General features: G+C 43.7%; 3 protein-coding genes across 4 annotated transcripts; 1 reads left to right on the top strand and 2 right to left on the bottom strand.

Annotated features, from left to right (window-relative positions):
- Positions 1–1,222: 1,222 nt before the first annotated feature.
- Positions 1,223–9,142, bottom strand: rmc1 (regulator of MON1-CCZ1). Of its 2 annotated transcripts, XM_030398143.1 has the most exons (21): positions 8,935–9,142; positions 8,474–8,550; positions 7,885–7,969; positions 7,585–7,641; positions 7,390–7,476; positions 6,854–6,994; positions 6,537–6,640; positions 6,215–6,304; positions 5,836–5,941; positions 5,121–5,229; positions 4,967–5,011; positions 4,820–4,873; positions 4,546–4,674; positions 4,092–4,198; positions 3,886–4,005; positions 3,295–3,372; positions 3,092–3,196; positions 2,601–2,669; positions 2,437–2,524; positions 2,081–2,218; positions 1,223–1,723 (listed from the first exon to the last, which is right to left on the bottom strand). In XM_030398143.1, exons 1-21 carry the CDS (start codon positions 9,031–9,033, stop codon positions 1,644–1,646), a joined length of 1,968 nt encoding a protein of 655 aa, XP_030254003.1. In that variant the 5' UTR covers positions 9,034–9,142; the 3' UTR covers positions 1,223–1,643. The 2 variants fall into 2 exon arrangements, with proteins under 2 accessions (XP_030254003.1, XP_030254004.1); XM_030398144.1 differs by lacking the exon at positions 8,474–8,550 and having other exon boundaries at positions 8,935–9,135.
- Positions 9,143–9,797: 655 nt separating this feature from the next.
- riok3 (RIO kinase 3 (yeast)) lies at positions 9,798–16,795 on the bottom strand. Its single transcript, XM_030398153.1, has 13 exons — positions 16,760–16,795; positions 15,126–15,241; positions 14,615–14,760; positions 14,365–14,472; positions 14,073–14,182; positions 13,844–13,987; positions 13,625–13,752; positions 13,243–13,425; positions 12,649–12,808; positions 12,428–12,508; positions 11,875–11,964; positions 11,592–11,705; positions 9,798–11,106 (listed from the first exon to the last, which is right to left on the bottom strand). The coding sequence occupies exons 1-13, from the start codon at positions 16,793–16,795 to the stop codon at positions 10,993–10,995; spliced, it is 1,530 nt and encodes a 509-aa protein (XP_030254013.1). The 3' UTR covers positions 9,798–10,992.
- Positions 16,796–18,251: 1,456 nt separating this feature from the next.
- On the top strand, positions 18,252–27,323 carry LOC115569945 (clavesin-1-like). The gene is made up of 8 exons (XM_030398186.1): positions 18,252–18,587; positions 19,779–20,503; positions 23,450–23,620; positions 23,707–23,825; positions 24,250–24,424; positions 24,520–24,630; positions 24,940–25,166; positions 25,334–27,323. The coding sequence occupies exons 2-8, from the start codon at positions 20,402–20,404 to the stop codon at positions 25,410–25,412; spliced, it is 984 nt and encodes a 327-aa protein (XP_030254046.1). The 5' UTR covers positions 18,252–18,587; positions 19,779–20,401; the 3' UTR covers positions 25,413–27,323.
- Positions 27,324–27,733: the final 410 nt, after the last annotated feature.

Here is a 27,733-nt window from a genome sequence, read left to right as displayed (position 1 = left end):
GTGGGTCTAAGTTTTCACACATTTTGTAGGATAATTTTAAAGTATAGCTTACTATTCATTTAACAGATATTTTCTTTTATGTGAAATATTATTTACAATTACACAGTCTTCATGAGATTCGATTCTATGATTAAGTTTATCGATTTGAGAGTCCATCCTTTGCCCATTATCACCAAAAGTATATTTTTTATCTAGCTTTTAAGATCAACCAATCAGAGCTTTTGAAATGATGACTCATACCTAGCAACGGGGTCAACCACACCTCCTCACTAAGATAGGAGTTTCTGTCCATTCCTTGCTCAGAGTTCTCTGAGAATGTTCTAGAATCACTCCCAAGCTAAGACTCCTTGCTAGGAATTTTTAGGTTAAGTTAGGAGCTCTCTGAGAGGATTCTCAGAATCTTTAGGAATACGGGCCCAGGACATTTTCACTTCCTTTAGACGTGAAGTAAGAAACATGTACTAACTGTTACCTTGAGTGTCATTATCAGTGATTAAGAAATATATAATGATTGTTTTATATTCAATCCCACTATTCAAATCTCATGTGATGTAAATCGCCTCCATCTATGTTATTATAAATGTTCTGCGTGTTTAAACGACGTCCGTTTGTTGAATCACTTCTCTGGATTCAGGTTTTATTTCTGACTCATAAAGATTAAAGTTTTGCTCATTTTCATCAGCTTCTAGATTCTTTTCCAAAACAATATTTATTTGTATATATTTACATCTTATGTGTATAATTTCTCAAAATGCAAAAGTAAAATAATATTCTAAATAAATAGCTAAATAAATGAAATAATAAGGAAATGAAACAGGAATAAATAGAATATGAATTTGTTTTATAAATCAATGAAGTCCTGCATTATTTTTAGTTTCATTAGATGCATTTAATGACATTAATATAAGTATTGAGCTATTTATTTATTTTAGATTTCAGCTTTTCAGTATTCCACATTACTCCAGACTCAGTTTCACTCTTTGCTAAAACCTGATAATTTACAAATACATGATCACGTTTTACAGAAACTATTGATAGAAAAATTTTCCTTAAAAATATTTGTGACCACATTTCTATGATTTACAAGTTCCTTTTGAGCTCAAAACCCTGAAGGTCCTAATGTCCAATTCTGGCACTCGGCCTTGAATGCAGCACAAAAGTGACATGCACACACACACGTGTAGTTTGATGTTTTATTATCTGTACAGAAGGACGTTTAAACACACACACACGATACTTTAATCTTTAGTTTCAACATATTTCTGCTGTTACTCAGTTTAGTACACAATCATGAACTCTTTACAAAATAAACATTAGTTTCACTATTAACTTCACTCATGTCATATGTACAAAATATTCTGACAGGCATCCCAACATGTGTCCAGCCTCTGGCCCCGCCCACGTCAAGGAGAGCAGCCTGCAGAGACCTGGATCAGGTGCTGACATGTGACAGTGGAGCAGAAACCAGGAGGCAGAACAAACAGGATCATAGAAATGATAAAGACGAGTATCAGTTCAAACTGTCACCATCTGATCCCTGTGTTGGTTCGTCAGGTCGTCTCCTGAACGTCCCGCGTGTCCAAACTGATGGAGACTCTGTCCAACCAGCACCGTCACACGGTGTGTGTTTCGGACCCGGCGGTTCACACGGTGGATGGTTTCATCAGAGCCTGATCCCCGAACAGCTGCTTGAAGTGGACGACATGCTCCTCACAGTGCTCTCCTGGTGACACACACACACACACACACAAAATAAATATATCATCAAATGAGGCATTAATGTTGAAAAAGGAGTCAGAAGTTGAAGCTTGTGTCTGTTTTTCTATTTTCTCCAGAGACTTTATCATTAAATCAACAGGGAGTCAGTGAGAAGGAAATGTTTTCAGCAGTGAACTAACGTCTCACTTCATATGAGAACCAGCTGATTAGAGTGAGGACGATATGAAGCAGAGCTGTGCTGAGCTGAGCAGTGAGACAGGAGACGACTCCATGTTTCAGAGGATGAACACTGTTGCTGGATCTGACTCGTGATGGTTTCATGTCGGCTGTTTAACGTTCAGCTCTGTGTGTTTTCTCTCACCGGGGTTGAAGCTGGGACTTCCTCTCAGCCGCTGGTTTCTCTGCTGGAACGACCTGAACACAGTGTAGAACAACATCTGGTCGCCGGTCTGCTGCGCCGCATCCAGAAACTTCCTGGCCGACACGTTGTCGTGGCCACCTGCTCGCCGGGACACCAGTGAGGGTTAGTCCACTTTAAAGTGTGAATCCTGTGTGTCTGTCAGAAGAGTTACTGCTGGCTGTGAAGCTTCATGGAGACTCGCTCCAGCTCCAGCTAACTGTTTTAACAACCCACCAGTTCTGATCTACAACGAGTCACAGTGAGAATATAAAGTCCAGGAGTTTGTATCTCGGTAGATAAACTGAACATCAACGTACCGACACTGCGGATGAATCTGAGTGCGCCCAGAACCTGCTGCTTCGACAGCAGAACCTCCACGATCTCATCGTTGGCTGTGGACAGACGCTGAAAACACACAGAATTAAATGATGAGGTTTGAAATCACGTGCTCGGTTATTTAATGTGTGTGAGTGTTTGATACCTTCAGCATGTCCAGTGACAGCTGGTGGGCAGGAGGGTACGTACTCTCCAGAGACAGAAGCAAACAGGCCTGAACACACAAACACACACACAAAGGAACACTAACACACACTGGACACAAAGTCTGAGTTCACAGTGTGACAACAAGTGATGTTCATCATGAGTTCATCAGGTTTCATCACTTCAGATCATCTACAATCACCAGGAGATGAAAACTGTGTTGAGTTTCTTTTGTGTTCTTCTTGTGATGAAAACGAGCAACATAAATAAACTGAATGATTTAAAAGTTGTTTCTCTCTCATCTCAAACCGTTCTCTACTACAGCAGAAACATGGAAACCATTCTGACTTTACATCATCAGGAGGGAGGAGACGATGACTGAGCGTCACTTTCTGGGTGAACTCTTCTTATTCTAGTCAGAAGAGTCAGAACCAGTTTAAATCCAGAATCCAGAGTCATCTGGTTCTGGAGCAGCTTCAGGTGTGAACTCACCAGCGGTTTGGAGTCACTGAGGACGTGATACTGCAGGAACTGGTGCAGCATGTAGAAGAGGTTGTGCTGCACCAACGTCTTAATCACCAGCTCGTACAGGTAATGCTGCCAGAACACAAGAACACACAGTCTCACGGTGATGATGTCATCAACGTGAACATCCTCCAGGTCAGAACAAAGATGTTCAGTGCGAGCGTTTTTACCTGCACGGTGATCTGGAACTGGTTCAGAGAGCGGATGTACTCCATCAGAACCGCAATAACGAATTTATGAGAGACGTCCTGCAGAACCACACAGAACACACAGAACACACAGAACCACACAGAACACACAGAACCACACAGAACCACACAGAACCACACAGAACACACAGAACCACACAGAACACACAGAACCACACAGAACACACACAGAGCCGTCAAGGTCACAAACGCTCAGGACATTTGATGCATTGAGAGAAATAAATATCAAATCTTTCAGTAAAATTTGCTCTAAAATGATTAACATGATACTTTACTGTGTTCTTATTGAAGGTCTGCAACATGGAAATGAATTATTCTGACAACCTCAGTGACATTTAAAGTCTGTGATGACAGCAGCTGCTTCATTTATGATAACTTCATTAATCTTGTTATTTATTCTGTGACGTTCTGACATGAATGACTCGTGATGTGGAGAAAAAAAGCTTCCTGTCACAGTGAAACTGTGAGTTGGAGGTGAGGGTCGTGTTAGCTTCACTCCCTCACAGCTGCTGACTGATCTGAACAAGCCGAGTCATGTGTGTGTTTGTGTACCTTCCTCTCTGTGAACGACGACAGGACGTGTGTGTACATGTCTGATTGGTCGATGACCGCCTGAGTTCTGACCGGACGCTTCTGAGCCGCGCTGCCTCGACTCGGACCGGACTCCATCGCCTACGAACGACAAACACAAACATTACTCAGAAAACATGAAATCTGACTGATGAAAACAGAAATGATGCTGAGCTGACGTCACTCACCACAGTGTAGCTCTGCTCGGCCTCCAGGTATTCTTTATACACCTGGTTGAGTTTGTCGAACACAGTGGCCACAACAGGAAGACTCCCCTTCTCTCCTCCCTCCAGGACTGAGGACGAGACGGACAACTCAGCTTCACTTCACATTCACAAGTCTTAATGTCTGTGTTTACATCTTACAGCAGCTGTGACCTCTTCATCTGTTACTTTATCTTGTTTTTGGATGTTTTCTGGTCAGATTGAACTTTTTTGACTCTGAATATAACAGAGAGACTCTACAGATCACCTGAAGAAGAGTTACTGAACTCTTTGGTCCTACAATAAGTTTTTCTTGTTGTTTTGATGGTTATCAGGCTCACTTCAGTTAACTTCACTTCTCTGATTTTGGTCTCGTCTCGGTGGTTTGATGGTTTTAATGTAACCTGATTTATTTGGTCAGTCAGATAAACAGACGTACTCTGTGAGCAGACGGACAGGATGACCATCTTGCAGTCTCTCCGTCTTAACAGGAAGTCCATCAGTTTGCCTTTGTCCTGCAGCAGGTTGACAGTTGGAGGCAACTTCACCTGCAAGTACCACAAATACCCTGACACACACACACACACACACACACACACACACACACACACACACACACACACACACACACACACACACACACGGATCAATACGGATGTGTGAGGGCAGAATAACAATCATAATGATGAAGGTATAAAGTCTGTGTTTCACACCTTCACTGGCGCTGATGATGATGTCGGGCTGGAAGACGCTCCAGGACGAAGAGTCTGCAGCGACGGTTAAAGTCAGTTTGAATTATTATAAACTGCTGAACTAAAACTAGTGAACGCAGTGAAACTGTGTTGGAGCTGAAAGGATACAGAGCTGACAGAGAGGTGGAGGCTGAGAGGGAACAACTGCTGGACCTGAGAGACAAAGAGACACTCAGTGAAGAACGAACATACACGCAGTGAATAACCTGAGAGTGTGTGTGCGTGTGTGTGTGCGTGTGTGTGCGTGTGCGTGCGTGTGTACCTGACAGTGGTATCCTGTAGGGGTGTATGGACCGGGCTGGGAGGACCGGTTGGTGTGTGTTGACGGCGCAGTCCGGTTCCTTCAGCTTGATGTCGAAGATCAGAGACGTCTGACAGACAAACAGAGAGAGAAACAGGAAGTCTTCACATCATCAGAGTGTTTTAACATTTATAAATCATTTTATCTCTGCGGAGGAGGTTGTGTTTGTCTGCAGGGTCACACAAAACACGAAACAGGTTTCCACTTTGATGGAGGACGAGTCTCGGTCCAGAACAGACGCCATTAACTTCTGGTGTGAATCCAGATGAAGAGTTCTTTCTTTCTCACTTGAACATCGTGAGATGAAAAGTTTTTCCACATTTAAGTTCATTTCTCAGCTCACACAGCGGTGACGTATTCCTGTATGCTACCTGACGTTAGCATCGCTCCTGTTCCCTCTGTGGGATTTTTTAATTCAAGTTTGGATTATTACAGAAAATAATCTAGAGTTTATGATTTATGATCCTTCCACGTTTTGCTCATCAAGATAATCTTCACACCACTTTGTGATTTCTGAAGTGTAAATTAAATCTTGCAGCTGACTGATGTCTCTGCTCCTGATGTTAAACACTTGTAGTATCATAGAGGATAAAGTAACAATGTGAGAACAAATCAAGTAAAGAAATAAAAGCATCAGTTATTCGTTCCACTGAGTCAGCAGGAAGACGGATCTCACCTGAGTGCTCTGGTGATGAACCACCACCAGGTTGTCCACGATGTTCAGAGCAAACTTCCCCGTCGTGTTCAGCTTCAACACGTGAGTCTTCTTACACGCACCCTCCCTGAACACACACACACACACACACACACACACACACACACACACACACACACACACAGAAACACACACACACACACACACACACACACAGAAACACACACACACACACACAGGTCGGTCAGGTCAGAAGAAACAATTTCCCTCAGTGATACTGTGTCTTTGTAAGATAAGGCCAGAATTTTTTATAATACACATTTTGAACGAACACGTCTCTGTTCTGTTCTGTGTGTGTGTGTGTGTGTGTGTGTGTGTGTGTGTGTGTGTGTGTGTGTACCTTGGTAAGTGGTACAGCACCACCTCTGCACCGGGGCTGTTGGCGGTCCTCGAGTGGTGCTTCAGGTACATCACAAACAGCTGACCGTAACTACAGGGAGACAAACGACGTCAACATCTGTAGACCTCTGTCATTCTTTCAGGGCTGAAACTGATTATTAGTTATCAGGTAGACTGATAAACGATAATAAAAATCTTAGTGTCAAATTTGAGAATACCAACTCCTCTACATTTACTTGATTAGTTCAAGTCAACTTTACTAAAAAGCTGCTGTTTGCACCTGAACATCACATATTCAAAAGGATGACGCGGCAGCAACTCACATGGTTGCCATGGCGATGTCTCTCTCCGACAGACTGAGCTTGGCGGGTTTGGGGACGACCGGCAGCTCGATCTCAAACTTGGACATCTTGGACATGGTGCCATTCTGAACAATGAAACATAAAGCAACAGATTGAAAACTGTATTTAAAACATTAACGCAACACTAAAAAATGTTCCGCTCGGAACAGAACCGACACTAAATCTAAAGACGAGGCCCGGCTGTGCGTGTGGAACATCATCAACTCTTACAGAATCACAAACAGACACCTGGAAATATGAAATGAAGAGCGTGTTGAGGTTGTTGTGCGTCTGCTCACCCTGAAGGCGAAGGGCTGCAGGATGTTCCCCTGCACGGTGGTGGACAGCAGGATGACGGACGTCTCGGGACAGTACTGGTACCAGTTCACATTGATGCTCTGACTCTTCAGCAGCTTCAGACTGCGCTTGTCTGGAAACACCTGAGCAGAGACGTCAAACACCGCCAGACCACGTTACACCTGGTATAACAATGTGATCTATATCTGACTCTGGACGGATGTTTCACAGAACGTCTTGTTTTTTCCCCCTAGATTTTCTTTTCATGTAAAAATGAAGGAATTTAGAAAGATTATTCTGCCAAGATGTTTTATTCCCGACAGTTCTCAAATCCTTAGCACGAGTGGGAAAGCTGATTTAGATCAGTGTTGATATAATGAACAGTCGCACATGAAACCAGCTGGAGAATCTAACTTAACCTTTTAAATTAAAAATGCTCTAAAATTCTGTATTCAAGAGCAAAAAACTGCCAGTAAACAAGAAAATATAGACTCTCTGAACCTCACAGTTGTAAATATGTGACTGATGTGAGGATTACCTGGTAGAACTCGATTCCCTGATCGGTGATGAAGACGATCTCGTTCCAGTTTGTCCAACAGAAACCCAAAACATTTGCGTTCTTCGTCTGCAGGATGAGACGAACACACAAGAACAGTTTATTTACATTATCACACAAAAACCCAACAGGAAAAAGGAGAGGAGAGGTTTCAAAATAAAAGACCAGGTAGCGCACCTTGCATTCCTGTGTGAACTCTGTGTGAGGATAGTCGGGGATGAAGTTGATCAAATCCTGCAGACGAGATAAAATAACCAGTCTGACTCAGAGCTGCAGAAGAGACGACGTGGCTTCATGATACGTAACAACTAAACGACTACGCTGTCTGAATTTAAAAGAACTCCAGCTGATTTTCACTCATTTATACTTTAATTACTTTACATGTGGTGAAGTTGTTCTTCAGAATAAGTTACTGGACACATGTTTATCGATGCTCCTGGAACAGAAAGTATTAAAGGTTCATTCTGCCACACTCACCACAGACTTTGAAGTTCTCTGAACTGCCAGGATCTTATTTCCAATAGAGAACTTTATACACTTCACTTCTCCTTTATCGTCCATCCTGTGGAGGAAACACACAAAGAAGGAGCCTATATTGTTACTGTTTAGTGTCTTTGTAACATGTGACATGTTTAGATCAATAACATGTTTCTTCTTTCATAAATGGAGTGTAAATGGTGAAATCAGTGTAAACAGTGTGTTCAAACAGCTGATCAATGTTGGCAGGTAAGACTTTAGCACTTTAGACACAGAAGCAGACAGGCTGGTACAGACATGCTGCCACAAACTGACACTTTTTACAAGGAGACAAACAACTTCAGCTGAAAGATTTAATGCTGAATTTACAACAAGGACACAATGACTTACAATCTGTCACACACACAGTTTCATAATGTTTATAAAGTTTGTTTTAACTCAACAACTCTTAAAATCACTACATTTGTTAATGGAGTCTTGTGATGTTGAGGTCAGTATTTGGCTCAGTTGAGACAGACAGAGAGAGAGAGAGATACACCACAGACAGTAGATTCATCATGTCCGGATATTCCTGCACAGGCTGATGTACCTGAAGGCAACACTGCTCTTGTCGTCGGGGCCTTTGACCACCACTCCTGTGGCTCCACCTGAACGCACCGCGAACACCTTGATAGACATGAACAATTATTCCTTCAGATTAATATATTGATTACACACAGACACAGTATGATATATGATGTATTTGCCTTTTGAAGAGAAGTTTGTGTAGTTTGCATCCAACTAATCCAGCTGACAGTGAGTGGCTGGTTTGTTTACTGCCTCTCTGATCAAACTCTGCGTCATTTTGTACAAAATGCAGCATTTTACGGAGTATAATTGTTGGACAGCTAATTGTTTTTTTTAACCTTAAGTCTCCTTTAATTATATAAAAAAAACAACTTCACATTAAGTGTTAAAGTAAAGTAAAGCGAAGTGAAACTCGTGATTTAACTTTTAACTGTCAGTTAGCCGGCTGTTAGCCACATCGATGCTAGCTAACAGCTAGCTCACCTGCTTGTTCGCCTCGTCGAAGAACACGTTGTTGACGCTGGACGCATTCTCGAACTGGACCGGGTTCTCACACAGCTCCAGGTAATGTTCCTCACTCATGGTCGCACTTGGTCCGGACACTTTGTTCGGCTTCAGCTTCAGCTTCACTGACAGCAGCAGAGCAGGAAGACTCGGCTCAACGGGCGGCCATCACACTTCCGGGGACGCTCTTCAGAATAAAAGAGGAGGGTGTATGTTGGTTTTTTTTCTCATTAATGATACTGCCAAAATATAAATCAATAAATATGTCTGACATAATAAATAATACTAAAAATAAATGTAGGTATAACTTTATGTAATGTGACATTATCTGTTGTTTCTGTTGTAATTTGTCACTGTATGTATTTATCTTTGTACACATTCTATGAATGTATTTACATCTATTAAACTATTTTAAGGTATTTATTATTCTTATAGTTTGTCCCCATGTCATCCTCATGTTTCCTGTCTGATTTATTGCATTACTCCTCAAAACAATCAAATAATTAACAATAACATACTATAAAACATTCCTTTTTATTTTTTTACTGACTTATTTCGTATAAAAGCTGTTTATACCGGCTGTTAATTTTCATGCTGTACAAGATTTAAGTTTGGTCCCAGTTCATATAGATGGAGAATGCTTTTATTCTGAAGGAGTCTGGTCGGAAGTCTTGTTTTGTCAGCTGAGTGTCACATGGCAGTCTGACGTCACGAGCACGCAGATAAACAGAGAATCAGGAAGTGAACCAAAGATTTGGTGCAACAGACAAACCTCCAAGTGTTCAACTCAAAATTAACATTTATATTTTATATTAAACAATAAATAAAAACACAAACAAGAGTTTTTTAATCTTCAGTTTTTATTGTCACCACTGAGTCACAGACACACCTTTCATTAGATTAACTCCACCTTAAAATCAACATCATGTGAGGAGAAACTTTCATGTTTTATCCATTAAGATGAAAATCACACAATCTATGACGTCGTCAGCACGTCAGACTAACAGCTACCTGATCATCGTCTTCACTGCACACACACACACAAACACACTTTCCATCGTCGACTTTAACGACTTTTATTTGATACTGATTAAAGCTTCAAGAGTTACCAAACATTTCATAACCTCCTGCTGCGCCGGTGACCTCATGACTGTTGTTGTTATTGTTTTTGATGTATTTTGTGTTTGTGCCTCATCATATGGAGGACTGATACTGCCAAAACTAAAATAAATACAAGACATAACTAAATATATCACATAAATATCAAGTCAACACACGAACCAAAATAATACTAAATATAAATGTAGGTATTTAACTGCATGTATAAATTCATTACCTTATTTTTACTTATTCGTAATGTTATTTTTTAATTTCTTAAAGTAGCAGCAGACGAGTTATTCATTATTTTAAGTGTTATTTATTTGGTGCATTTGACGGCATAATAATTAACGTATTGAGACATTTACTTAACTCTTTATTTATTTTGGCAGTTTTAGTCCTCCGTAATATCATGAGAGGCGAGTTGTTGAAAGAAGAACCATTAAACTCTTTTTAATCTTAATCTTTCTTTGAACCGTATTTGTGAAGTTTTTCTCTGAATCTGCAGAAAGAATTATTTTAACTCATTAATTCTTCACATTGAGAAGTGTTTAGTCCTCTTTAACCCTCATATCCCCAAATTTAAGCCTGAAACTCAACAGCTAGCATTAAAATGAGCAGCGGTTCTGAAAGACAAACATCAGTGTGGGCCCGTGTCAACAGGAGGGTCTGAAATGAGGCCTCAGCTTCAGAAAACCCTGCTGGTGCCTCTGAGCAGCTCGGGACGCTCCGACTTCAACATCCAACTCGGTGAAACACGTTCCTCCTGCAGCCAGGAGGAGGCGCTCCGTCCTGCCTGAGTAAAGGAGGCAGTCGGCGGTGGGTCAGAGGGTGGCGGCGGGGTCGGAGGGGGAGGCGCCGGGGTCCTCCTCCGTTCATCTCCTCTTTACAGCGTTTTCATCACGGCGGGATCGTGAAGAGAGAGCGAGCCGGGCGGCGTTAGTCATCAGCGTCGGGTTTTAAAGGAGGGTCGCCGTCTTCACAGGTCACGGGGAACGTTTTCTTTCCTCGCTTCTGCACGTGATCCTCATTCCTCTTCTCCAGCGCCACGATCTGTCGGAGAGCACAGGGAGCGTTTAAAGGAACAGTTCACCAGAAATTAGTTCAGTCATTTAAAACTTTTACATTTCACACACTGTGAAAAAAAGAAAATCTCCTATGATATTTTTTTAAAAGACTGTTTGGCACAAAGAGTTTCACAAAACAACAAATGGGAAATCTCCTGCCAAAAGTTATTAGTTACTTATCCTCAATTCACCAAAATGTCTAAATTTTTTCCAGCTAAGTTTCACACTGATGAAAATAAAATGAAAAAACTCCTGAAGAAAAAAAATCTGGCATTTGAAAAATAAAAAAAATAAAAAAATTCTTATTTGTCTAAAAAAAAAAAAAAAAAATCTGGAAGAAAAAAAATTCAACAAGATTCGCACATCAAAGAAAAGAAAGCTCATATTTCTTTCAATGTGTCAAACTTTACTTACTGACATTTTCAGTAAGGTTATAAAATTTTTTCAGGAGTGTGTGTGTGTGTGTGTTACCTCAGCCATAAACTCCGCCTCCTCCTCGGCACCGACTGGGATGTTCAGCCCGCTGACGGCGTTGAAGAGCTCGTACACGCTCATCGCCTCGCTCACGCCTCTCTTCTGGAAGAACTGTGACAAACACCAACAAGTTATGAATCATTCAAATGTTTTTTCGTTTGTTGGATAAACCAGGAGAACATTTATTTTTTCAAGGAATTCTTTTTTATCTTTAAAACTGGGTGAGAATTTTTTTCCCCTGAAATTTAAATCTGAACAATGTGGATTAAATAGACGTTACCGTGGAAACGTTCCTGCAGTCTCTGAAGAGGAACTCCAGGCCGTGAGGATGTGTCGGCTCGATGGACTGACTGACATCAATCAGCCACACCTACAACACACACACACACACACACAATCATGTTTTCATCTTTGCACTTCCTGTTCCGTCGTCTCAAAGTTTGAGAGTCTGAACTGGTTTTAGGTAAAAAGCCTGAAATACGGTCTGAAAACAGCCGTTGAGATATTTTTATTTTTATTCTCCAACATAAGATCTGTCATTAAGCGTCCCACAGTTAAATTATACATTAATTAATGTCAGTTAAAATGGCGGTTTCTAAAAAATGTCTAAATGAGACAACAAGGTTTTTTACATTTGAGAAATGAAGTGAAATTTTATCTTTTTTCAAGCTAACGAGGAAAAAAATGATAAGAATCGGGGTGAAATATGGAGGACGAGCTGGAAGTGATGGATGAAAGAAAGAGAAAGAAGGAAGAATCTCAGAAGAAAAGGACGGAGGAGGCAGATACATATATCAAGCAGACATGATTAAAGCACAAGAACACAGTCGTACCTTCCCTTCGTGCCACAGCATGTTGTATTCACTGAGATCAGCATGAACCAGGTTACACTCCTGATACATGAGCTGCATCAGCTGCAGACACAGAATGGAAAGAGGGAAGAAGTTGTTCACTTGTTTGAATACAGTCTCAGAAACACGTCTGAGGACTTGTACTGTAGCATCACTGCAGGTCACGTGTCGGCAGAGTCGTACTCGCAGCCCCGTGTACGTACATGGAGGACCTGGTAGAAGGCGTTCTTCATGTCCTCGGAGTTCAACACCACGTCCTTCAGTTTGGGAGCAGGAACGTGGTCTTTACCGATGAACGACATCACCAGGATGTGTTTCTTCAGCAGCACCACCTCCGGACAGGGAATCTCCGCCTTCTTCATCCTGAACACACACACACACACACACACACACGTATTAGCTTTGCTATAAAGTTTTTATTCTACAGGATATTTAAAAAGCTTTAAACTCCGACCACATTCTTACAGCAGTGGAAGAAGAAGAAGCCAACAGCTTACATACTGATGTCCACAACATCACCAGACTCCATTAACAAATGTAGTGATTATAAGAGTTGTTTCATGAGGAAAAACTGAACAAACTCTGTGAAGAAGCTACGACTAACTCTAAATCACTGGAGCCTTCTTGTAAAGTCTGCCAGTCTATCTGCTTACAGAGTGGAGAAGTGACAGACACCAGCTCCCCTTCAAACTAACATCTGTGAACAGTCACACAGACTGGAGAATGATACCAGAACCAGCAGGTGTGAGACCAGTAGCACCAGCAGCAGGAGAAGGTGTGTGTGTGTGTGTGTTCACCTGGCCAGGTTGTGCATCTCCTTCTCGGCCCACAGCCTGATGACCTTGCGTGGGTTCAGCTTGCTGAAGCGCTCCTTGAAGCGATAGTCGTCTTTGATGTAGCGGTCTCTGTTCTTGAACTCGTTGAGCGTCGTCTTGAACACTTTCAGCACCACTTCATCCGGAACAGGCTGCTCCTCCAGGCTGACACACACACACACACACACACACACACACACACACACACACACACACACAATATATTAGTTTGCTTTCAGCTTGAACCGAAGCAGTCAGAAAGCTTTCTCTGAGGATCCTTCTCTGTTTACAGTCTTTGTGTCTCACTAAAGGTATTTTCTTCTCAGACATAATGTTTCTTACGACCTCCTGCTGATCCACTCACCTCCCTCCGTCAGCGTGGAAGACGACAGACTCTTTTCCGGTGCTGATGCAGCCGTTAATGTTCTCCAGCACGCCGGCGTTCACCATCTTATACATCAGCAGACGAGTGCGAGGGTCCACTGCTTGTTCCTGAGCAGAGAGAAAGAGATTTGGACTGTGAAGCAGCAGATCAACTCCTCATTTCCTCCATGCTGTGTGAGTGCTGTTCATCCATACGTACAGCGGTGGAGTGCTCCTTCTTCTCGTGCAGGCGGGCGCTGCGTCTCTGCTCGCTGTAGCAGTGCTGCTTCAGAGAGTTGAACACCTGATTGGACAACTTCAGGTCCATCCCCAGCCCATCACCAACATGGACCTCTGGAGCAAACTGGAGGAGGAGAGGAAATCGATATGTTTTAGAAGCACAGGCGACAAAGAGACAAACGCTCTGTCAGTATCAGAGGCCGTCTTACGTTGTCCATGCGCGCCGTGTTCTTACGGCCGCAGGTCTCCGCGTCATGTTTGGTGGTGATGTTCTTGCCTTTCCCTGTGAAGCCTCTCCTGGGTGTCGTCTGGGGCTTGTCTGATGATCAAACACACACAGATTTACACACAGACACGCTGTAAAGCTGTCCACCTGTGATGGATCACTCAGGACGGATGGTGAAACCACGTGTGAATTTTAAGACACCAAGTTGTTACTCAGGACTCTGTGTTACTTTAAGGTGTTCCTGTTATTCTGTCCAGCCACTGTAGACCTGTTACCTGCTTTGTAGGGGTCGTGTCTCGTGTCCTGCCAGTCGACCTCGTCCTCAGAGCTGTCACTGTCTTCATACGGATGGACCATCCGGTAGTTCTCAAAGGAGATGGACACTGAACACAAACATCAAGTCAGACGGTCACTCAGATCTGAAAAATCTCACACGTTATTCTTCCCTTGTTCGTGTTAATACTCATTTTATTCTGTTGTGCTTATCGAATCTTGTATTTTATAATCACGGTCTTGTGGTTGTACCTTTGCTTTCGCCGTTGAACTTCTTCTCCTCCCGGCGAAGCTGATCATCAAACTCACGGTCGAACTGCATCTGCAGCATCTTGGCGAGCATCAAGTCACTGGTCGTTTCAGAAGCCTCGTCTGACAACAACAGATCTGCTGCAGGACTGAAGACGGAGAGAAGACACAAATACACACAATTGTTATTCAACGTGACAAAAGCCAGTTTGATTGATTTGAGTTTGTTTTATGTCTCTGCAGAAATCTGTCACAAGTCGGTGAATCTTCATATTAAATAAAACACATTAAAATCACAATTATTCGTGTTTTTTAGTGTCAAAACAACCCGGCTGACTTACAACTGATCTTCCATCAGGTTTGTCAGCCAATAGAATAACAGTGTTGGTATCACGTGGTATCTGTGTTTCATCAGCAATAACAGTCGTGGTAGTTTCCCCAATAAAAGTCTGTTATTTGGAGGACTTCAGTACAAAAACAAAATGGTGTAATGAAGAATTAGTTTTACACGTACTCAGTGAGTGCAGGGAAGGCGTTGTTCTCCTCGTCCAGCTGTGTGGCCAGCTGTTCGCTCATCACATCAGCCAGAGAGCAGGCCGGAGCCGCCGGGGCCGCCGAACCCCACGGGCTCTGCAGGAAAACACAAACACTTAATTATCACGCACATTCACCTCGTTTAAACACCGTTAACTCTGAACACACAGGTCACCGATGAACCACAGCCATGGTTTTAAGATTTCACACGCTGATAACTGAGTCTGTGCTCCTTTAGTATTACTACAGTTATTAATTAATGTAACCTGTAGATTATCTGGTTATTTGCATGTTGTGTTTTGATCTGACATAAAGTGGAAAATGTCTTCTTCCTGTCTAATGTGATACCTGAAAATTTCTGATTTGTCAAACCGACAAATTCAATTATTCAGTTTATAGTCACATAAAGCCAGAATGTGCAAATACCCAAAATCAAAGATAGAGAGAGAAAGTTTCTACGTCTGAAGTCTGAGGCCACCAGTCACAACACTTCTATTTGCTTTAACGTCAGCATGAACACTCCACAAGTCAGTGTAAAACCTGCTGACTCATGTTGTCCCAGTGTGACATGATTCAGGATATCTCAAAAACTAAAACATGTACAGAATTCAAACAAGTTGTGGAGCAATTAGAAATATTTTGTTCATGTTTCTGCATTTAGAGATCGTACAGATTGATATGTTCTACATTTTTATCTGGTAAACTTTGATGAAAAACTTTAATGAAATATTTCATTGCTTTTATCAATTTTTATTGGCTTCTATAACCTTTCAGCTGATTTCAGGGATATTAGGCATTTGAAGATATATAAATGAGAATATCGCAAAAACTTAAATATGTATAAGTGGTAATAAATAATCCGTTTTTTCTTCTTACAATCAACGATATTATTAAACTATAAACTGACTGATGACTGAACGGACTTAATAAAAGCAGTGACTCACAGGGAGACATGTACAGACATGTCGGACGGAGGCCACGCCCACAAACACATTATTCATAGTTACTATGAACACAAATACATATTTATATATTTGTTTAAACCGAAGACGTTCCCATGGAGACACTAAACAACAATATGATGGTCTAAAAATAAGATTAATGTCACAACATGGCAGAAAAAAGGATCTTAAACGTGCTTAAACAAATACAGTTAACAATGTAAGCAGATGAACCTGTTTCAGTATGAGATATTTAACTGAATAACTGCTAACTGTTAGCTGCTAGTTGAGACGTTTGTTTACAGTCAAGTTTAGAAAGAGAGAAAGTTTAATTTTTGAAAATAAACAAAAACAGTTCAGAGGACTTTGACAGATTTAGACGTGCGGAGGTTAATTTAAGGTTAGAAGAACTTAGATCATTACCTTCGTGTCTTAATTTGAATTTGTAACTTGAGCTAAAGTATCTCTAATCATGGCACCCAGCTGCTGAGTGTGTGTCCGCTCACAGCGAGCTAAATTCAGCCTTTTAAGGAGAAGACTGTCAGAGGCCATGTTGGATCAGAAGGCTAACGCTAGCAGAAGCTAACTAACCGGTTTAACTTCGTGAAGCCGAACAACAAACACAACTGAGTGACACTCCGGAAGGAGAAGACCAACCAGGAGACATATTTACCTTTGGTGTTACTGCTGTGCCTCCTGTTTGATCCATGATTACAAAGAACGATTAATCGATTGTTTCCTTGAAGAGTGAATGGTGGCTAGCCGCTGAGCTAACGTTAGCACGCTCCGGGGGCAAATCTGGCGACAAAAAACGTCCTAAAAACGACAACAACAACAAAGTCTCGCGATGCGACACGTACAGAAAAGTGTTGTATAAACTTCAATGAGTACAAAAAGAGAATTTACAGGTCCGTAAATATGTTTTGTAAAGAACGGAGAGGATAAACGAGGTAGAGAAGCTCTCAGTGAGGTGGTTCACAGCCGAGTGGACTCTAGCACAACAGGAACTGCGTCACACAGGCTACAGCACGCCTTCACAATAAAAGCCCTTACGAGGTCTTCCATTATGTTGAACGTTATCGTCAAAGCTAATGTGATTGATCGATTAGGTATTTCGTTTTTCTATTATTATATTATTGTATATATACATACATTTTACAATATAATAATAATAATAATAATAATAATAAAATAATTAGAACAAATAATAGAAAACTTTAAAGCACACATTTACAACAAAATAAAACCACTAATAAAACCTGCATTTATAAAATGTTGATTATTATTGTTATTATTTTCATTGTCATGATTATTATCAATAACTGCTTCTGCAATTAATAACAGGAGTTTGAATACACTCATTTAGTCATCACAGTCATTTATTTATTTTTCTTGCATAATTGTGTCATTGAGAAATGTTCTAGTTATAATCATTATCATTGATATTCTTATTAGAACAGAGATTCAAATAAATAAAATAATAAATTAATAAAGAATAAATCTGATGTAAAAATGTAGTTATACAATACTGCATCATAGAATTCGTTTTGTGTCGACTTCCTGTCGCCTTTTATGCACATATGCGTGCGCCCGTGCGCGCACCAGCCCACTGCGTGTGCACGTACAACCTACAATCTGTCCAGGTTGACTCGTGAACGCGCATGGCCGTCAGCGGCTGTCACAGCGTCCAGGTGGGTGAAGTCAGACCAGGTGAGCACGAGCGAGGCCGGAAACTGAGAGAGTGGGCCTTCAAAATTAAAGCATAGAGTTTGTTATTTAAAAAAGAATTGTTGGGGTGAACTGGACTTTGTAGCCTAATGATGAAACCTAATCCTCACTTTCATTGACTTATTGAATCACACCATGCAGTCTGTGTTCTGCGGTATAAAATAAAAAGTCAGAGAAGAAGAGATGTTTGTCCTGTCGTTCATTACAGAAGCTGCAGGTCTGCTGTGATTCATCTGACTGAGCACACAGTAAAAGATATGTATTCCTGTCTCATATCACATTGAGTCTACAGACACTGATGTGTAGATCATTTTCAGTCAGTAAATTTATTTTGGTTCGGAAAAAAAACCCGCTTAATTGTTAACAAAGAAAAAGAAAAAGAGAAAGTCTTTAATTTTGAAATTGGCGACCGGAAGATGCGCTGTTCATTGTGAAAAGCTGACGCTCCCGGAGCATCCTGACGTCTTCTCGGAGCACAAAGTGAAAACGCATCTCGGTGTGATGCTCCGTCCTCTCACGCTACGATGCCCGCACGGACCCGCAAGGACGCACTTTGATCTCCTCTGACGCGTTCAGGGACCTTCACTCTCTGTACTCCTGCCCTCAGTCACATTTTTCATTTGGACCGAAACCTCTTTTGTCCGCGGGATACCGATGGCCACCACCGCCACCGTCCCCAGCATCATCATCAGCAGCAGCAGCAGCACCGGAGGGCCGTCGGGCCAGTCAGGACGGCCGGGATTCAACCAGCACACCTAGCAGGTCGCTGCACTGTGAGTATTCCATCACATCCCTGTTTAAAAGACACGAAGAAGAAGCTGAGCACAGACACGAGCTTACTTGTGGAGGATGCGCTCACATTTTACCATTTGATGAGGATGCACACACACACACACACACACACACACACAGGGTCACTTTTATCATTAATCTGTATGAACGTCTCCATCGATCAGCTTCTGCAGCTCGGATGGTTTTTATTGGACTCTGTGTTGGACTCTGTGGTGGACTGAGCCCAGTTGGACCTCTGAGTGTGTGTTGTGTCATGGTTCTGTCTCGGTGGACAGGATTGGACACATCTGACACAGTTAATGTGAGCGGCAGATGGGGCCGGGCGGGGGGCCGGGGGTGTATGGAGGCTGGGCAGGAGGTCATCTGAGGCTCCGACCCCCAGATGGAGATAAAACACAGATCAAGCTTTATTGATCCCAACGCAGGGAAACTGAACCGCAGCTCAAAACCAACCAAACACCACAATGAATTAACTTTCTTTCAATTACAACCTTGGAGTTCTTTAGGTGAGGCACTAAAACACTTGGTGAGGGTTCAGAAAAGGTCCTGATTGGGCTTAAAATACCTGAAAACCCAGCTGAAGACGTCCTGACGTCCTGTTAAAGACATCTGGCTGTTATACTACAAGCACGGCTGGAAGCGTCCTGACTTCTGGTCTGAAATATTCAGCTTTTTTTGTCAAAGATATCTGGTCTTTAGTTGCCACAAAACACTGCGAGAGATGTCCTGATTTCTTGTCTCAGCTGTTCTAACATCTCGTCAAAACATATCGGTTTTTGTCCTCTCAAACACGGCAAGAGATGTCCGAAGTTCTTGTGAAATCATCCAGTTCTTGTCGCCACAAACGGGTCTGGAAGTGTCCTGACTTCTCATCATCAGTATCTGTTTACTGCAGCCACATTTAAAATATCGCGTCAAACACGACTTTATGTTTCTTTATAGATAAAACAACCAAAGTTTGAAACTAGACTTCCACTGAGGTCCACCAAGTACCAGCCACTAAACACACCTGATGTTCACTCCTTGAGAAATTAACTAAAATGTTGAGAAAAGTAATGTAATGTTTAAGAGTCGTCCTTTACAGTTCACGTGGTCTGTTCTGGGTCCATCCTCCATCCAGCCAACAGACAGTTTCCTGTTCTCTAACCGTCGGTCTCTTCTCTCTCCTGCAGGTCGCGGACGCCCGATCAAACTCAGTTGCCTTAACTGACCCTTGACCTTTCTCCGAAAACCCACGCCCTCAGTGACTCGTCATCAAGCGTTCGTCTTCAACCATCCTCGTCATGATGGACCTGACTGAACCTGAAACCTGAAAGATGACAGAGAGCAGGAGGAGGAGGGAGCTGTGAGACACAAACGGGAAGAAGACCGGAACAAAAAGGATGTGAAGACAGCGCAGAACTGTTCGTACATCAAACCAAAACCTGTAATCGAGTCAACGTTTCACTCCAGCATCAACAACCAAAAACCTTCAGCTTCCTGCGAACAACGATGTAGAAGACGAGCGCAGAGACGATTGTTGACAGACGACCACGATTGTCTCCTGCTGACAAACTCTGGAACCCTTTCAGATGTTTTTATATGTATGGAAATTAACATAAAAAACACAGACAGCAAATAAGATTGTGTTACAGATTAAAGGGCAAAGACTCCTTTTACTTCTTCAACAACCAAATTCACAACTGAGCCACAAAAGATTGTACATCTAAACCAAACTGTGTGGAGAAAACACATCTGTGAGGACGACAGTTTGTACAGGAACACATTTGTAGGAACCAAACCGGAACGAGTCACCATGATGACGCATCTGCACGCCGGGCTGAGCTCAGAGACGACGGAGAAGGCCCGTCTAGAGCTGAACGAGAACCCGGACACTCTGCATCAGGACATCCAGCAGGTAAATCCACTGTGCTAAGCTAACTTTAGCTTGTTCACTGTAACATGTTTTTAAAGTACTGGACTGCTGTTGTTCTGCTGTTTTCACTCTGTCAGCTCAGAACACGGACCACATGTTGAGTGCTTGATCTGAGATGTTGTGATGGAGACGGGTCTGTGTAAAGGTGTGATGGAGACGGGTCTGTGTAAAGACCTGATGGAGACGGGTCTGTGTAAAGGTGTGATGGAGACGGGTCTGTGTAAAGACCTGATGGAGACGGGTCTGTGTAAAGACCTGATGGAGACGGGTCTGTGTAAAGACGTGACGGAGACGGGTCTGCGTAAAGACGTGATGGAGACGGGTCTGTGTAAAGGTGTGATGGAGACGGGTCTGTGTAAAGACGTGATGGAGACGGGTCTGTGTAAAGACGTGACGGAGACGGGTCTGTGTAAAGACCTGATGGAGACGGGTCTGTGTAAAGGTGTGATGGAGATGGGTCTGTGTAAAGATGTGATGGAGACGGGTCTGCGTAAAGGTGTGATGGAGATGGGTCTGTGTAAAGATGTGATGGAGACGGGTCTGCGTAAAGGTGTGATGGAGACGGGTCTGTGTAAAGGTGTGATGGAGACGGGTCTGCGTAAAGGTGTGATGGAGACGGGTCTGTGTAAAGATGTGATGGAGACGGGTCTGCGTAAAGGTGTGATGGAGACGGGTCTGCGTAAAGGTGTGATGGAGACGGGTCTGTGTAAAGGTGTGATGGAGACGGGTCTGCGTAAAGACGTGATGGAGACGGGTCTGCGTAAAGGTGTGATGGAGACGGGTCTGCGTAAAGACGTGATGGAGACGGGTCTGTGTAAAGACGTGACGGAGACGGGTCTGTGTAAAGGTGTGATGGAGACGGGTCTGTGTAAAGGTGTGATGGAGACGGGTCTGCGTAAAGATGTGATGGAGACGGGTCTGTGTAAAGACCTGATGGAGACGGGTCTGTGTAAAGACGTGACGGAGACGGGTCTGTGTAAAGGTGTGATGGAGACGGGTCTGCGTAAAGACGTGACGGAGACGGGTCTGCGTAAAGACGTGATGGAGACGGGTCTGTGTAAAGACGTGATGGAGACGGGTCTGTGTAAAGACGTGACGGAGACGGGTCTGTGTAAAGGTGTGATGGAGACGGGTCTGTGTAAAGGTGTGATGGAGACGGGTCTGTGTAAAGACGTGACGGAGACGGGTCTGCGTAAAGGTGTGATGGAGACGGGTCTGTGTAAAGGTGTGATGGAGACGGGTCTGCGTAAAGGTGTGATGGAGACGGGTCTGTGTAAAGACGTGACGGAGACGGGTCTGTGTAAAGACGTGATGGAGACGGGTCTGTGTAAAGACGTGACGGAGACGGGTCTGTGTAAAGGTGTGATGGAGACGGGTCTGTGTAAAGGTGTGATGGAGACGGGTCTGTGTAAAGATGTGATGGAGACGGGTCTGTGTAAAGACGTGACGGAGACGGGTCTGTGTAAAGACGTGATGGAGACGGGTCTGTGTAAAGACGTGACGGAGACGGGTCTGTGTAAAGGTGTGATGGAGACGGGTCTGTGTAAAGGTGTGATGGAGACGGGTCTGTGTAAAGACGTGACGGAGACGGGTCTGTGTAAAGACGTGATGGAGACGGGTCTGTGTAAAGACGTGACGGAGACGGGTCTGTGTAAAGGTGTGATGGAGACGGGTCTGTGTAAAGGTGTGATGGAGACGGGTCTGTGTAAAGACGTGATGGAGACGGGTCTGTGTAAAGACGTGACGGAGACGGGTCTGTGTAAAGGTGTGATGGAGACGGGTCTGTGTAAAGACGTGATGGGGACGGGTCTGTGTAAAGACGTGATGGAGACGGGTCTGTGTAAAGACGTGACGGAGACGGGTCTGTGTAAAGGTGTGATGGAGACGGGTCTGTGTAAAGACGTGATAGAGACGGGTCTGTGTAAAGACGTGACGGAGACGGGTCTGTGTAAAGGTGTGATGGAGACGGGTCTGTGTAAAGACGTGATGGAGACGGGTCTGTGTAAAGGTGTGATGGAGACAGACGGGTCTGTGTAAAGACGTGATGGAGACGGGTCTGCGTAAAGATGTGATGGAGACAGACGGGTCTGTGTAAAGACGTGATGGAGACGGGTCTGTGTAAAGACGTGATGGAGACGGGTCTGCGTAAAGACGTGATGGAGACGGGTCTGCGTAAAGATGTGATGGAGACGGGTCTGTGTAAAGGTGTGATGGAGACAGACGGGTCTGTGTAAAGGTGTGATGGAGACGGGTCTGTGTAAAGACGTGATGGAGACAGACGGGTCTGTGTAAAGACGTGATGGAGACGAGTCTGTGTAAAGGTGTGATGGAGACGGGTCTGTGTAAAGGTGTGACGGAGACGGGTCTGTGTAAAGACGTGATGGAGACGGGTCTGCGTAAAGGTGTGATGGAGACGGGTCTGTGTAAAGACGTGATGGAGACGGGTCTGCGTAAAGACGTGATGGAGACGGGTCTGTGTAAAGGTGTGATGGAGACGGGTCTGTGTAAAGGTGTGATGGAGACGGGTCTGCGTAAAGACGTGATGGAGACGGGTCTGCGTAAAGACGTGATGGAGACGGGTCTGTGTAAAGGTGTGATGGAGACGGGTCTGTGTAAAGGTGTGATGGAGACGGGTCTGCGTAAAGACGTGATGGAGACGGGTCTGCGTAAAGACGTGATGGAGACGGGTCTGTGTAAAGGTGTGATGGAGACGGGTCTGTGTAAAGGTGTGATGGAGACGGGTCTGTGTAAAGACGTCAGATGTAAAGTGTATCTGTGGCTCATGTACAGAGGCTGTGTCCTCGCTGCAGCTGGTGGGTTTGAGTCCGACCTGTTGTCACTTGCTGCATGTCGTCCCTCTCTGTGGTCTTCATCCTGCTGATAAACTGAAACAATCACATAAATGAACTTGTGTTTCTGTCTCTGGAGGTGCGGGACATGATCGTGACGCGGCCCGACATCGGTTTCCTGCGGACGGACGACGACTTCATCCTGCGTTTCCTGAGAGCCCGGAAGTTTGACCAGGTGGAGACCTTCAGACTGCTGGCCCAGTACTTCCAGTTCAGACAGCAGAACCTCGACATGTTCCAGAGCTTCAAGGTCCGGTACCACGGTCTGAACAGGACGCTGCTCACTGAGGTTCTGGTTTCAAACACACATAACTCTTCTTCTTCTTCTGGTGTCAGGTGGACGACCCGGGTATCAAACGGGCACTGATGGATGGTTTCCCAGGCGTACTGGAGACTCCGGACCAACATGGCCGAAAGATCCTCATCCTGTTCGCCTCCAACTGGGACCAGAGCAGGTAACACACACACACACACACACACACACACACACACACACACACACACACACACACACACACACACACACACACAGCTGTATTGATTGAAAACAAAAGAGAGCTTAATGGGTCATTTCTGTACTAAAAATACACCAGAACACACACAGCCACTTGTAGTTAAGACCTACAGCGTGAAGGACCGTCACACTCCCTTTAACTATAGATTAGTTGTTGATACACACACACACACACACACACACACACACACACACATATCAGTGGTGGTTGATGGTGTTTATGTAAACAGACCCAACCGAACATTTCAACACTTCACCCTCCATCCCAACAACAATCAGGACACAAAATGGAGGCCTCAGTGGTGCTGTGGGAGTGAGCAGTGTGTTGGGTTGTGTGTAATCTCCTCCTCCTTCTCCTCCATCAGGAACTCGTTCACCGACATCCTGCGGGCCATCCTGCTGTCCCTGGAGGTTCTGATAGAGAACCCGGAGCTGCAGATCAACGGGTTCATCCTCATCATCGACTGGAGCAACTTCTCCTTCAAACAGGCCTCCAAGCTCACGCCCAACATCCTGAAGCTGGCCATCGAAGGCCTCCAGGTGAGGAAACACTCCACCAGCACTGAGCTCCACATCCATCCTCACCAGGACAGATCCGTTAATCCTTTCCTTGTCTCCTCTCCTCGTTCCCTCAGGACAGTTTTCCCGCTCGGTTCGGAGGAATCCACTTTGTGAATCAGCCGTGGTACATTCACGCCATGTACACCATCATCAAACCATTCCTCAAAGACAAGACCAGGAAACGGGTGAACACGCTATTTCTTTCTGTCTTTCCTCTTCACCTCTTCTTCATCTCCTCTTTTCTTCCTGCTTCTGCCTCTCGTCTTCTTTCTCTAAAGTTATTTCACCTCTCATCTTCTCTTCTGATCATTAACACCCTCCTCTTCTCTCTTTGTTTTCTCTTTTCTTGCTGCTGCTTCTTTTCTTCTTTATTCCTTCCCTTGTTTCCTTTGCTTTCTTTTTCATCTCCTCTCTTTGTTCCCCTCCTTTCCTTGTTTCCCCTCCTCTCCACCTTCCTCTCCTCCTCTCATCTCCTCTCATCGTCTCCTCCTCAGATCTTCCTTCACGGTAACAACCTGAACTCGCTCCACCAGCTCATCCAGCCCGAGTGTTTGCCGTCAGAGTTCGGTGGGACGCTGCCGCCGTACGATATGGGCATCTGGGCCCGAACGCTGCTGGGCCCCGACTACAACGACGAGACGGAGTACACGCTGACCTACGACGCCCTGCACGTCCGGGAGAACTGTGGAGGAGGAGGAGGAGACAAGGACATGATGAAGAGGTGAGGAGGAAGGGTGTCCTTGCCATTTCCTTTCCTAGATCCTCGTTTTACAAGATACAAGTTTTACGTTTACTTGTAATGGAGTATTTTCAGTGTAGCAGCAGTACTTTTACTTTTACTTTTACTTTTACTTTTACTTTCACTTCATCTGTGTGTGTGTTTTTCAGGTCTCAGTCAGCGGTGGAACCAGGAACTCTCCGACAAACAGACAGAGACACCAGCACACCACTACTGGCCCTGGACTGAACACACACACGCACACGCGCACACACACACATACACACACACACCCATAGACGGTAACACACTCACTGTAGAGCCATCACACACAACAACACACACGCTGATGTATTTACACACACATGTACAGACTTAAAACTTTTAGAGACACGAATAAATCACAGCATCCACTCTGACACACAGATACACAAACACACACACACACACAGATACACAAACACACACACACACACACACACACACACACACACACACACACACAGATACACACAAACACCAGCAGCTGTGTATTAAGCTGGTGGGTTTGAACTCACGTCCTCTTGTCTTGTTGACCTGAACTTTGACAGCAACTGAACTTCCTGAACGACACACACACACACACACACACACAGAGACACACAAACACACACACACAAACACACACACACACACACACACACACAGTCTGTCCTGTGTCTGAGCCTCCCTCCGGCCGGCAGCGTCCGTCCTGCTGTACACGTCAACGCGCTCCGACGTGCGTTTGTGTTTCTGCTGCACGACCGCGTGCTTCAAGTTCTCGTTGATTCTGTCGAGCAGGAATGTGACGTTTCTGTGGGTCAGAACGTGATGTGGTCAAACTTTATTTAAACCTCAGAGAACGGGAGATTAACGACGGGTCACGTCTCTGAAGACGACGGTACAGAAAGCTGACGTGAACAATCAGAAGTAAGAAACATGCAGAGCGGAGCGGCTGCACCAACAAGGATCATCTCAACAACTCTGAGAGTAAATCATGTTTATACACCTTCAGTTTAAAATGATGAAACCAGATTTAAAGATTTGATGCTTTAACAAAACACAATGAGACATCATCACAAACCAGAGAGAGGAAGGAAGTGTTTGTCATGACAGTAGAAACATGTTTAATAGTTTAAAGGAGGTGAATATTATTACAGCTTGTTTCTGCTGCACCCGCGTGGCTGGAAATCTGCGAGCACAGCTTTAAAATACAGTTTCACATGAATCTTGTTTAATTCAGGTTTAAATTTGAGGTCCAGCTGAGGAGTTGTGGTTGAATTAAAAGGTGAAGATGATCCTTGTTGGTGAAACTCAGCCGGGAATGTTTGAAAGAACTTTTTTTAAGCTGTGAATCTAAAAATCAAAGTCCAGACTTTCAGGTAGCCGACGCGGCGGCTCGTCAGGACTCTGAGGTCTTTATCTCGTCGCTGCAGTATTTAAATTACTGAATCGAAACACTCAGTCGAACAGTTTTCTTTAATTCACCTGAATGTCCCGAAATTCTCCACACGACTCCGTCAAACGAACGGAGGAAGAAACTTCACTCTGGTAGAAGAATGTCGCCTTTTTTCTTTCATGTGAAACAAAAAAAAAATCACTTCAAGTTAGACCAACTCTGCACAAGCATTTCAAAATAAAAGCACCAGGCAAACCGGCCAGATGTTGTAGCGATCACGTGCATGAAGACGTTTAACAGCTGTTCTACCAGAGTGACGCTCGGTGCTGTGGAGAGACGCAGGATGCCAAATGATCACCTTTAACCTCGACAGTGAAGGCAAAGATTGTTTTTATTGAATTTAACTTATTTGAAGATTGTATATTATTGTTACAAGTATTATTACACTGCAAAAAACTGTAACACTTGGCCAGTTTTATCCTGAGATACTGAAAGTGGATTTCTCTTCAGTCTCTGCAGCGAACACGACTCGAGGAACATCACGTGTGTGCAGGCTGACGACTCTCACGTCACGTATCTCCATGTAACGTGGAGCATTTGTAATATATAGAAGCCAAGTCTGTCATGATCTTTTGCAGTGTGTGCGACTCATCATCAGGGCTACACCGAGCAGCGATCCAGCTCCACGCCACTGTAATGTATTTCCTTTCAATGAATGTATAGAAGTAAACATTTACACCAACGCCAGCGTCTCCTGTCATTCAGCGGTTCAGCAATTTTATTTTGAAAGGAAACATTAAAGGAACAGTCGAAATAATGATAACTAAATGTTTATATATTTATAAAAGGCTGTTGCTATGGTGACGGCAGTGGATGTTGGACTCCGGTGAAGTTGGTTTCAGGTTGGATATTTTACAGTACTGGGTCCAGCAGCACAGTACAGTTTCATATAACTCAGCTGTTTTATTGATAATGTGTCATTAATTGATTTTACTGAAACGCTTCCTGTTCTGACTGAACGAGCCTCTTTTTATTATATTTAATTTACTCTGGTACTTCATGAGATGAAAGCTACTGAAACCAAATAAAGATTTTTTCGTTTCAAATATTTTTTTTATTTTTAACATAATTTTTGTTACAAAAAAATAGAAGC

This window comes from Sparus aurata, chromosome 19 (genome assembly GCF_900880675.1).
Source record: "Sparus aurata chromosome 19, fSpaAur1.1, whole genome shotgun sequence".
Classification (NCBI taxonomy): Eukaryota; Metazoa; Chordata; class Actinopteri; order Spariformes; family Sparidae; genus Sparus; species Sparus aurata.
The sequence above is the reverse complement of the archived record's forward strand: the minus strand, read 5'-3'. Positions and strand labels throughout refer to the sequence as shown.